The sequence below is a fragment of the Dendrobium catenatum genome, unplaced genomic scaffold (assembly GCF_001605985.2).
Source record: "Dendrobium catenatum unplaced genomic scaffold, ASM160598v2 fragScaff_scaffold_231, whole genome shotgun sequence".
NCBI lineage: Eukaryota > Viridiplantae > Streptophyta > Magnoliopsida > Asparagales > Orchidaceae > Dendrobium > Dendrobium catenatum.
The window spans coordinates 2,182,647-2,194,440 of NW_021318693.1; the positions used below are offsets into that span (position 1 = coordinate 2,182,647).

Consider the following 11,794-nt stretch of genomic DNA (forward strand, 5'->3'; position numbering starts at 1 on the left):
GATTCAAAATAGTCATCTAGTTGTCTAGCCCATTCCCTAAAGTGGTAAGGATCCGAGGAACCATCAAAGGTTGGCAGACGATAGGGTGACTCTAAGCGAGGTCGTGGAGGCTTAGGCTCAGGTCTCAGGTGATAAGCTGAGTGGGGCATGTAATTGGAGTGGGGATAGTCAATGGGTTTCTCAGTCATAATTCTAGTCATATTTCTCACTAGGTTAACGATGTCATCTAAACTCTTTTGGATTTTTATCGGGTCCATTGGGAAGCACTAAGTGATACCTAAAGAAGATTGGGTGTATGGGACAATACTCTACAAGGAGGAAACATAATTATGACTTGCTATAAGGTGCAGGAAAATACTGGACAGCAAGCTACAAGCAGTGTTTAAGTCACCCGGTGTTTAGGGATGTTGCTAAGGCTTGGGCAGCACCTAAATCAAAGGTTAGACTCACTTAAATGCTGCCAAACAATGCAGAATTTTGTGTGGACAGCAAACTACAGCAGTTGGGAAAACAGGACAGCAAACTAGAATGATGGATGACGTTATCTAAGCAATTTGGGTGGACGGTAGAGTGTGGACAGCAAATGAAGGTTAGACTCACTTAAATCTTGCCCAAATGGTTACTAATTGGCGCAGGAATTAAGTGGACAGTAATTTCAGCAAAGCGTTAAGTAACCTAAGTGTTTTGGGTAATGTCTTATGGTGAAGGCAGCACCTAAATAGTGACGAAAAGTTCTCTAAACGATGTCTAACAGTTGCTGGAATGGTGTGGAAAACAGCTACAAACAAAGGTTGAGTTGCCCTAAGCAATTAGTAACAATGTAAGTCCAATAGCTGCACTCACACTCTAGCTAGGATGACTTAAATGCCAATGTATGGGTGCAGGAAATGCAATTTCAGCAGCGAAAACAGTGAAAAAATTCTAACAATGAAATGATACGCATGCAAGTTTTAAGCTACAATGAAAAGGCTAGACCCTAGGATGTTTTTCTACACATGTCGTGCATGCCTACCATGCTCTGATACCAAAAATGATGTGAAACAAAATGTGATGGAGGAGTTACTTTAAGAAATTAAGGAGATCAATTGTAACTTAATAACCCAAAATAAAATTATCATTTATAATAAAAGAGTGATCCTTAGAACTCTTAGTTTTTAACTCGTTTAGGCAACGAAGAGTGACATCGATTAACCAAACAATTTAAGAATACACAAAGAATAATTGTAAAACTACGACAATAAACAAGAATCCACGAATTTAATAATAAGAACTTTCACCTTTGGAGCCCATACGCTCAACTAGTCTAGGCTTTAGCGGAAGAAAAGTCTCCACCTTAGACTCGAGGTCGCTCCGAGGAGGAAGGATCCTTGGATCGTCGTTCTTGGATAGGTGGCCGGAGTATGGTGAGTAAAACTCCTAATCAGCCCATTGGGCTGCCGCCTACCAAATTATGGTGCACCCCCCCTCCCAAGTGGCTAAAGGTGAACTTCGATGCTTCCCTCCTTCCTTCCAACCGGGCGGGCATTGGCTTGATTATCCGTGACGACGTTGGTCGTTTGATTTGTGCGGCTGGTAAAATGGTGGAGCATTGGGACCCCACGACGGTGGAGCTTCTTGCGGCATTAACTCTCAAAGAGGTCTTTGAAGACTGGATGCTTGATTGTGATGGGCTTATGATTGAGGGAGACAGTGCCGTGGCCATCAAGTGGCTCCAGGAACTCTACGACCCACATAACCGGCTCCACCGCCGGCTGGATGGCTTGGACCTCTCATTTCTTTGTAACTTTAAGCAAGTCATTTTCCAGTTTATTCCTCGGCTAAGCAATAGGCCGGCCGATTTTTGTGCTAGATTAGCTGTTTTTGGTAATTTTGTTTGGAAGGACATTAACTGCAGCTCTTTTCCCTCAACTCTTGTTGAGTTGCTCAGGGAAGAAAGCGATAGGATTTAGTCTGTTGGTTTGTATCCTTTGTTTCTTTTTTCTTAATGCAAGATGCAAGTTTCAAGGATAGGTGGCCGGAGTATGGAATTCTTGACAGCGCTTTCTTGAAGGTGTATTCGGCGGCCTGGCATGTCGGACGGTGTTTGGAGACCTTCTAGCAGGCTGGACAGCAAGAACACATGTTCCAAATCTCCTTGGACAACTGCTATAGGGTGCTGGAAGTGTTTGGACAGCAAATCTAGATCTCCAATGGTCTAGGACAGCAGGCTGCCTTGGCTGGAATGCTTAAACACACAACAGATTTTAGGGGGAAGGGAGGAAAATCGTGAAGGGAGACTTAGGACGGGAACAGCAATGTGTGTAATGCTTGGTTTGAAAACAAGTCCATCCTCACTAAGAGATTTGAGAGAGAGGAGGGTGAACTCACAAAGAGATCATAAGTGGAAAATATTTTTCATTCATCAAAACTAAAACTATTACAAGAGAAGGGCCATATAAATAGGCCTCACAATGACAAAGAAAAATAAAAGACTAAAATGCCCCTTGGGCTACAATAGCTACCAAATACCCATAAGAGCAAAAATGGAAAAACATAAAATAAAAATAAAATACTACATAAAATAATGAAAATACAACTCATGCTCGTGGCCATCGATCTCTAGCATCACAAAATGCTGACGATGTCCTCATCAGTATAAAGGGAAAAACAATAATATAAAATAAACAAGTACATAAAATATATAAATAAATAACTCAAGATTGTAGTCGTTGATCTCTGATGTCCTCATCAAGGGGACTCGAATGAATGAAAGAGGTTCATTAAGAACCTGAACTATACTTGGACTTGCAATAAATAGCTACGGGACTCCGAATTGAATCAATAGTAGACTGCAAGGGACTATTTGAACTCGAATGAGTTGAACAAATGAATTTAATTTGAACCTAAACTTGAATACAACATCAACATTAAATCAAGCTTAATCAAATAATGTTGGATGGACAAAGACTTGAACTTGCAGACCAAACCAGACCTAAACTCAACAAGACTCAATAAACTCTAGTTTGAATCAAATGAAAGAGTTGTGGTGGACAATATTCCAAAGGAATTATTCATGTGCAAGTAAGGGACTTGTAGCAAGAGGTCCCCATACGACTTCAATCATCATTTGATTATAAACACATTAAGCTTCCTGCAAGCAAAAGAAGTTGATGGGTAATGAATATAATGTGACACCTATAAATAATGATGATTGATGCAATCTACACGTAATCAATGTCTCCAAATTGCAATTAACAATGACCTAACTTCAAGAAAATACGCCCTCCTAGCATATCAAGAAGTGATAATGCAAATGTGTCACAAATATGGTGGTTGTCCTACAAGCATATGTAAGAAGACTACAATAACACCAGTAACTATGCCTGTTGATTGAAGAAGGCGATATTGGGGACTAATAATGGAGGATCCGCCCCTGTAAACAAGTAAAATCAGCAAACCCACCTGAGATTGGTGAAAGGTGGATATGATGCATAAACAATGGCTCTCATACGAACACTACCAGGAGGCGAGTGGATACAACGATTTCCTGCAAATGAATACTTGTGGATAACAACAATGGATATATTGTAGGTATGATGAACCACTGTGGGCACAAGTACATATATCACCTACAACGACGGTGACCAAGATCTACAAGTACGTCGGGTATAAGGGCAACCCGATGTATGAAAAAGGGACACCCCCTGACAGAATGGAAGAAATGTTTGAACTAAACTTCCTGGTGTTCCAAAGTCTCTTCTTAGTTCTATACTTAAGAAAAAAATAGTTCTGGTGTCCACAAACATTGGAAATAACAAGTCTAATACATTGATGATCCTGAAAAGAGTCCCTTTCAAGGCAGCAGTCACTGATTTCAAAGTCCAGAAGAACCATCCCCGGTGAACGAGAAAGGGGAGTCAACATCAAAGTCATGAGATGTCTCATGACTTTCAAATAACACCGCCACCGGATCTATAACACTTATGCAAGCAGACAGAAGGCGTCCACAACCTATAACACCGCCACCTGATTCGTAACACTCGTACTATTAAACAGAAGGCGTGTATAGGCTCTCAAATAAAATATTTTGCATTCAAACGACAATTATCTGCACAATCAAAATATGATAAAATACCCCTGCACATGCACTATAAATTATATACACATAGGTACACTAAAGGGAAAATATAATTTCGACCCGCGTGGGCCCCGACGAGCGTGTTATTAGTACATACGTGACGTTTAGGGATGCTGCGCGGGTCGATAAGTGAATTCAAGTTCGAACCCGATCCTTCTATACGGATCAATAGGAGTCGACAGGGTTCGAACCTTCAAATGAATACCCGGTTGTGGCGACCAGTGTATTTGTTTTGATACATTCATATTAGGCCGTCAAGGCCTATAACAATGAGAATTCACTAACAAAAGGCACAAAGCCTACGAAGCTCAATCCTCCTAAGTAGGTAAATAGGAGTTGACAGGGTTCGAACCATCGGATAAATATGCGGTCACAAAGTCCACCGGAATATTTATCTTTTACATTCATATTAGGCCTTCAAGGTCTATAACACAAGAAGTTCATTCTCAAGGCACAAAGCCTACGAAACCCGATCCTCCTAAGCAGGTAAATAGGAGTAGGCATGGTTCGAATTATCGGATAAATATGCAGTTACGAATATGACTGAAATATTTATTTTATACATTCATATTAAGCCTTCAAGGCCTTTAACAAAGGCATCAAATCTTTGAGATATGAATCAATAGGATATGATCGATATGGCACAAAGCCCTTTGTTAGCTAAGGTGGATTCAAATTTGTCTCCTTAGACAAACATCTAACCCAGGTCTACAAGGTACCCTTGGACGAAGCAAACCCATGGCTGCCGACAAGGATCCTTCTGTTAGGTTGGGTCGACTACCTCCTCTGACTAAGTAGATCAGGGACCACGATGGCCCGGGACGACAGAACCATGGGATCTTGATCGGGTCCATCATTCATTCCCCCACCATCCGCTTTAAGTGCAAGATGGTGAAATTTCTATTTTAAATATCAAACTCTCTCAAATTCTCAAATTCAAACTCATGCTACTACTATATGCCAGATAACACGTATCTCTACGTATCTGATTGACGACTAGCCTTAATCGAAAGTTCTCTCTCGTTATCGGGAGGGGTAATTAACTATAGGGTCTTGCGCCTATAGGAAACCAGCACTCAGATCATAAAGTCCTCTCAAAATGAGGGCGAAATCTCTAGGTAGTGTCTTATCTACAAACCCATCTGCCTTCCAAAATTTATCCCGGAACTTTATCCGTTAAAACTCCCTTGCCAAAATAAAATAAACAAAAAGCGGTCGGAGGCCGGGGCCAAATTTTCGAAGCCCACAGGTTAATTCTAAATATTCAAAGCGTCACCTAAATGCCCATAAAACCCAAAACTCCAAGAAAATATCATATCCAAATATTTAAAATTAAAATAAATCATCAAACACTTAAAACAAAACTCATTCACCATCCACTACAGTTTGTCGATGTGGACAACTTTAAATATTACTTTATCTCGCAAAGAGTTAATATCTGGTTGAGAATATCATTATGATTTATTCAAAAACAGTCTCTTGCCAGCAAGGATGATATAATCGATAGGACACAAAGCCCTTTGTTAGTTAAGGTGGATTCAAATTTTTCCTCTTAGACAAATACTCACCCAGGTCCACAAGGTACCATTGGACGATGCAACCCATGGATGCCGATAAGGATCCTTCTGTAAGGTTGGGTTGACTACCTCCTCTAACTAAGTAGACAAGGGACCATGATGGCCCGGGATGATGGAATCATGAGATCTTGATCGGTCCATCATCCATTCTCCTACTATTCGCTTTCCGTGCAACATGGTGAAATTTCTAATTTTAAATATCAAACATTCAAACACTTAACCCATGCTGCTACTATATGTCAAATACATTTATCTCTACGTATCTGATTGACGACTAGTCTTAATCAAAAGTTTTCTCTTACTATTGGGAGGGGTAATTAACTATAGGGGCTTGCACCTATAGGAAACTAAACTCAGATCATAAAATCCTCGCAAAATGAAGCAAAATCTCTGGGTAGTGTCATATTTTAAACCCAATCTGCCTTTTAAAAATTTACCCCCAGAGCTTAATCTGTTAAAACTCCCCCGAAAGTAGGGAGGCTAAGATGCGAATTTTTGGAGCCCACAAATATAAATTGTTAATCAGTATTGGGAAGGTTTGTCAATGCATTCTCGGAGGGTTCTAAATGCATTCTGAATAATGGTTCTGATTGGTCCAACTTGACTTGATATGTCGCTTCTTTCAATAAGCCATTTCTGTTGCAGATTTAATCATGAGAAAACATGCTTAACTACCCTTCTTAGTTTGGATCAAGCAATGCATGGATCTTTCTGCAAGTCTTCCATATTTATGCTTTCCCAAATTTAAGTAGTATTTTGGCATACACACTGATGCAGTGAAAAGAAAATACCTACAATTTGAATCGTTATGCTGCCTGCTCCTTGGTCTGTCCTGAATTTAAGTTGAACCAACAATGGATGCTTAAGAACGGGATCATCTAAATGGCTTAAAATCCTGTATGTATTAGTTCCTTGTATGAATTATAGGTTTGTGCTGGGACTGAAATGATGAGCTATTAGACTCCTGGTTGATTTAATCTTTCCGAGAAACTTTATTTTCTAAACAAATCATCTAGCAGATCAAAAAGGAGATTTTTCCTTTGCCATGCTGTGTTTTATTTGCATTGAATTTGCAGTTGTCTTTATGATGGTTAGCTGTATAAATCTGATAATCTACTTAATAAAATGCTATTTTTTTTCACTCTGGCCTTAGCTGATTGTCATGTATTCTCTTTGGTCATGCAAATTAGATGATCCCTCTACTCTCCATCTTCCTCTTACAATTTGACATTTTCAAGCTTATAAGATGTAAAATTAACGGTGTATGCTATAACGAAAGTTGCTTTATGACCTTGTTGACACTTTTTCTACACTTTCACAGTGGCGCAGAGTATATCAGGATGGAAGTCCCATTAATTGTGCTTCCCACCAGGGCTCTACTGAAGCTCGACTCTCCATTATCTTCGTTCACCGATATGCAACATATGTTATTTGAGGAGGAACAGTCCGCTTACAAACAGGCCCTTCTACAAAACATGCGGTAGTGGTTATGTGCATACTAACAAATGCCATTATCACTCAGAAATGCATCTTCTTCTAAGTTTAATTATAAGATTTAATTTTAATAGAATTTATGCAGCAATGGAAAGATACACCCGCTCGCTTACATACATCACACATCAACCTATCAGGCATCACTGTGCAAGTTGATCGAATATTGGTGAGAATATAAAGAAGATGTTAATAGGATTTTTTTTTTTTTTTCTATTTTGCTTGTTGAAAGATTTATTATCCTTGTATGCAGCTTGAGTCCTGCTGTAAAAGTACTTCAAGATCGTTTAAAAGAGAATGAGATTAGGGTAAGTTTTCTTCGACTTAGGCTTCGTTTGAGACAGCCTTCTTACTGCTTCTTAAAATAACTTTTTAGTACTAGAAAGCTACTTTAAGAAGCGGTAAGAAAGCCGTCCCAAATGAAGCCTTAATCTTTCTGGTTGGATTTGAAAATGTTGAGGAGAGATGAAGTTGGTTCTTCTCTGATGATGAACAGCTTGGAATTTTGATGGAAGAGGGCATCTCATTGGAGAGGGAGTTGAACCTGGAATCCTCCCCCAGGCGGCATCAAGGAGGTGCATTGACATTGCAAAGAGAAATGCGTAGTTCAGGGGAATCTGGTTCGAGAAGCCCCAGCGGCATCAGCAACAGGAGAAAGACACCTTGAATTTTCTAAAGCACTTGTAGCCTCTCCTTTCTCTTGTGAAGGTTTGTTGTAAGTTGCGCTGTGCCTCTCACACGTTTTGTTTCCTTGAGAATTTCTTAGTGAATTATGTATTGCGTCGAGAGAACTTCCATATTTATATCCTGTTTTATGATGCAAGGTTTGTAGCTGATGGATGAGCTTGCTTATTACTGCTATGGCTGATTCCTTTTTGTTGAGCCAAAATATTTCTATTCAGTGTAGTCTTATTTCTCTCTCTCTCTCTCTCTCTCTCTCTCTCTCTCTCTCTCTTTCTCTCTCTAGTGAATCTTATTTTATAAAGAACTCTACCATGGTATGTATCTGACCATTTCCTCATTTAATAACATCATAATGCCAATGTAGGATCTCATACCTTACCTCTATATGTTTTTACAAAATTATTGAAAATTTACTCTAAGTATTAATGAACCTTATTAAAAATAAATAAATTTTTTACTTGGAAATTGCTTTAAGCAGCAGGAAGAAAATCGTCCCAAATGAAGCTTAGAATAAATCATCTTTCTTTACTCTTCAACAAATTACCTTGGCACATCTTATACCCATTGGGCTTAGACCTTGAGTTTTATTTAGTGCAAATATTTCAAAATAATTTTTATTTATATAAAAAATATATTTAAAAATACTTATTTTTATGATATAATGAGTTCTAATATGATAATTTTATCTCATACAATATAATAAAATACAAATTATATAAAATAGGAGTTGTATCAAATAAAGAGTTCTGACATTGTAAAATGTATAAATTGTCAGAAATTAAGATGTTAAAGAGTGTGCAACAAAAAGTGATTGCAATTTGTGATAGTTAGAATGTTACTGAAAGTAATAGGGAACAATAGTGTGAGACAAAGGAATAGAATCAAATACATTATTTCTTCATCTTTATAGGTCTTTTTGGAAGCTTTGTTTTGATGCTTTGTGTTGTTCTATAGCTGATCAGTGCGCATGCATGGTACATCAAATGATTTTGTTCTCTATTATTTAATATGTTAATCTTTGATGACATAAAATATATTTGTTCTGTTTTTTTTAATGAGTTCTCCTTATTTAGGCTTTATTTGGTTGACTTAGATTTTTTACTGTTTTCTAAAATAATTTTTAGTATAAAAAGTTTTAATTAAAAAGTTTTTATACTAAAAAATAGTTTTAAAGAAGAGTAAGAAAGCCATCTCAAATCAAGTCTTAGTAAAAGTCTATTTGAGATAGTTTTCTTTTATAATTTATTTTCTAGATAATTATTATTGTTTGTTTGGCTATAATTAGTTTTTATGCTTTTTTTTATAAATTTCTATAATGAGGAATTTTTTTTCAACTATATTTGCCTCAACTTTTTTGATGGATAAAATCTATAATACCTATGAGATATGTTAAACTTGTGAAAATTAGAAATCAACATGAACTTTGTATTCACATTAAAAAGACTTAATAGATATAAGGCCACATATGGTGGTAATGAGGAAGCAATAGTAATGAGTGTACTACTTATTATGTTGGTAATAGTTAGAAATTAGTACATTATATGTCATGAATTATATGAGAATAGGATAACAATATAAATGTGAATATGCACCGTCATAATATACCTATAGATATTCCTTTAATATGCCCTTCGAGAAGTGCAGGGTTTTTTTTGTTGTGGTAGGTTCAAGATAGGGTGTTGAGTCGATGACGACATACGAGAGGTTTGTGAGAGGCTTAAAGATGTTATTTTGTTAGTAGGTTGGCAGATTGTGGGTGGAAGAGAGACTAGTAGGACATTCAATGAGGGTAGTTAGGAAGGGTTATGTTGTATTGTAAATGTGTAACTTGTGATAAACTACTGAGATGTCGAATTTACTATTGTAGAGGTAGATTTATTGTAGATATTGTTGACTCTAAGTAGAAGGTTGCGAGGTAGAAGTTCGTGTATTGAGGTGAGGTTTGATGGGGTCGAGCCAATCTATAATGCTAGATGTGGTCAATCACTTTTGTCCCACTCATAAGAATTATGTTTACTTCTCACTTGAATTTTAAGCTTCAACATCAAAGGAGTAGTAATAGAAAATTGTTCATAAGCTCACTCAAATTATCTCTACTAAATCTAATAGAAGAACCCTAACATTGTTTAGTACTATGATGATAAATTATCCTTCAATATCTAAATTAAGGAAATATAAAAAGCTTAAGGAGCCATCTTAAATAAATCATCTAGACTTTATAACTCTTAAAATAATAATTTTAGTTTTATATTAAATTATTAAAAAATGAAACCTCCAAGTATTGTTGATTAGCTTGACTAAAAGATCGCTTATTAAATAAAATAAAATCACACCACTACGATTTCGTCTGGACAATTTTCTTACTGCTTTCTAAAGCCACTTTTTAGTACACAAACTTTTTGAACTAAAAAATTTTGTTCGATAAAACAACTTTAGAAAGCAATAAGAAAGTCATCCAAAATGAAGTCTTAATTGTTCATAATAATTAATTATTATAACTATGAAAGCCCTCAATCGACCTCACCTTTCGATTGGGTTGCAAATGACTTCTTTTATATTATGTTTTCGATAGAAGTCATGACCAATCCTTTGAGTAATAGGGCTCTTTTAAGGAAGAAATTGAGCATCTCATCTCTTTGATAATTTTGAAAAAATTTATATATTGTTGTGTTATCATCATCATATAAATAAGAGTACACGTCTTAGATATCTCGAGTCTATTGTTTAGAGTAATGGTGAAATAACTGGGCATATTATTAGTAGAATTTAAGTCAAATAGTTGAAGTAGAGGAATGCATCAGATATATTGTGTGATAGAAAGTACCCCTCAAACTTACGGAAAAATTTTATAAGATGGTGGTGAGATCTGCAATGCTTTATGGCACGTACAAATTGTTGACCATTAAAGCCTAATTAATTCTTATTTATTACTCTAAAGTAGTTTCCTAATTCTCATCTCTTATTTTTGATAATTTTGTCCCTAATTCCTCTTGCTGAGTTCCATCACTGTCAATATCACATAGTCGTTTGAGGTTTGCTTCTAGACATTACTAAAAGTATGGAGGAGATTTATAAGCTTATAAACAGCCCAATTGTAAATGATGAAAATATTTAATATCCAATGAAATATGTTCAAATAGATCAATAAAAAAGTGTTAGTGAAGAACAGTTAATTCCTCTCAATTGCTTTATTACATCATCTAATTGTTCTAATCATTGTCACTAAACCATTTTGAATTGTTAGGATTAAAGTCTCATCTTTTCAAAATCATTCAAATATTAATGAATTCTATTCCAACAGTTCAAATTGCAATAAATGGCACTGATGGAAGAGTACATAACAATGCAGCTCCCTTGATATTTGCAGACATAAAATCTCATTCATAACAAAACAATTCTACCAAACAAAAAAAAAAAAAGTTTTTGCATCGTTTAATTTAGGCTATTACAGCAGTTTTAATTGCCACAAAAATGCTTATAATGTTTTCAAAACAGCTACAAGACAACTGCAGTCGCTATCTACGATTTTTGCAAATAGTCAAAATAGCATCAACAACAAAAACATCAAGTCTTTATCCAGCTACGTGGGGTCAGCTACATGAATTCTTTTTCTCTATTGTGTCTTGTTAAGAGTCAAATTCTCATTTAAATCTAATAAAAAATCCACCGTTGCTTAGCTTGGTTGGTGGGCGAGTACAGCTGGGAACCATCCAACCTTTGCTAGATTCCCATCAAGCTGCAGCGCCTCTTAAGTGGGGCACAATCAAGTGCAGGTCAGGAAGTTTCTGGGTGAGTGCCTCTTCTAGGTCAGCTGAGGATTAGTCATGCCGTCAAGCGCCCATTCGTGTGTGACAACATGTGGATACCTCGTTCTCAAAAAAAAAAAAAAAAAAAAAAAAACTAAAAAAAAAAAAAACATTTTTTT

General features: G+C 36.6%; 1 protein-coding gene across 1 annotated transcript in view; it reads left to right on the plus strand.

Moving 5' to 3' along the window:
* Positions 1-8,101, plus strand: part of LOC110104201 (uncharacterized protein F37A4.5-like) — a 39,398-nt gene extending 31,297 nt beyond the window's left edge. Inside the window, exons 7-10 of the mRNA XM_020833197.2 lie at positions 7,016-7,174; positions 7,274-7,354; positions 7,439-7,493; positions 7,682-8,101. Coding sequence (XP_020688856.1) covers positions 7,016-7,174; positions 7,274-7,354; positions 7,439-7,493; positions 7,682-7,852 — 466 coding nt within the window. The 3' untranslated portion in view covers positions 7,853-8,101. The remainder of the gene's footprint in view (positions 1-7,015; positions 7,175-7,273; positions 7,355-7,438; positions 7,494-7,681) is intronic.
* Positions 8,102-11,794: the final 3,693 nt, after the last annotated feature.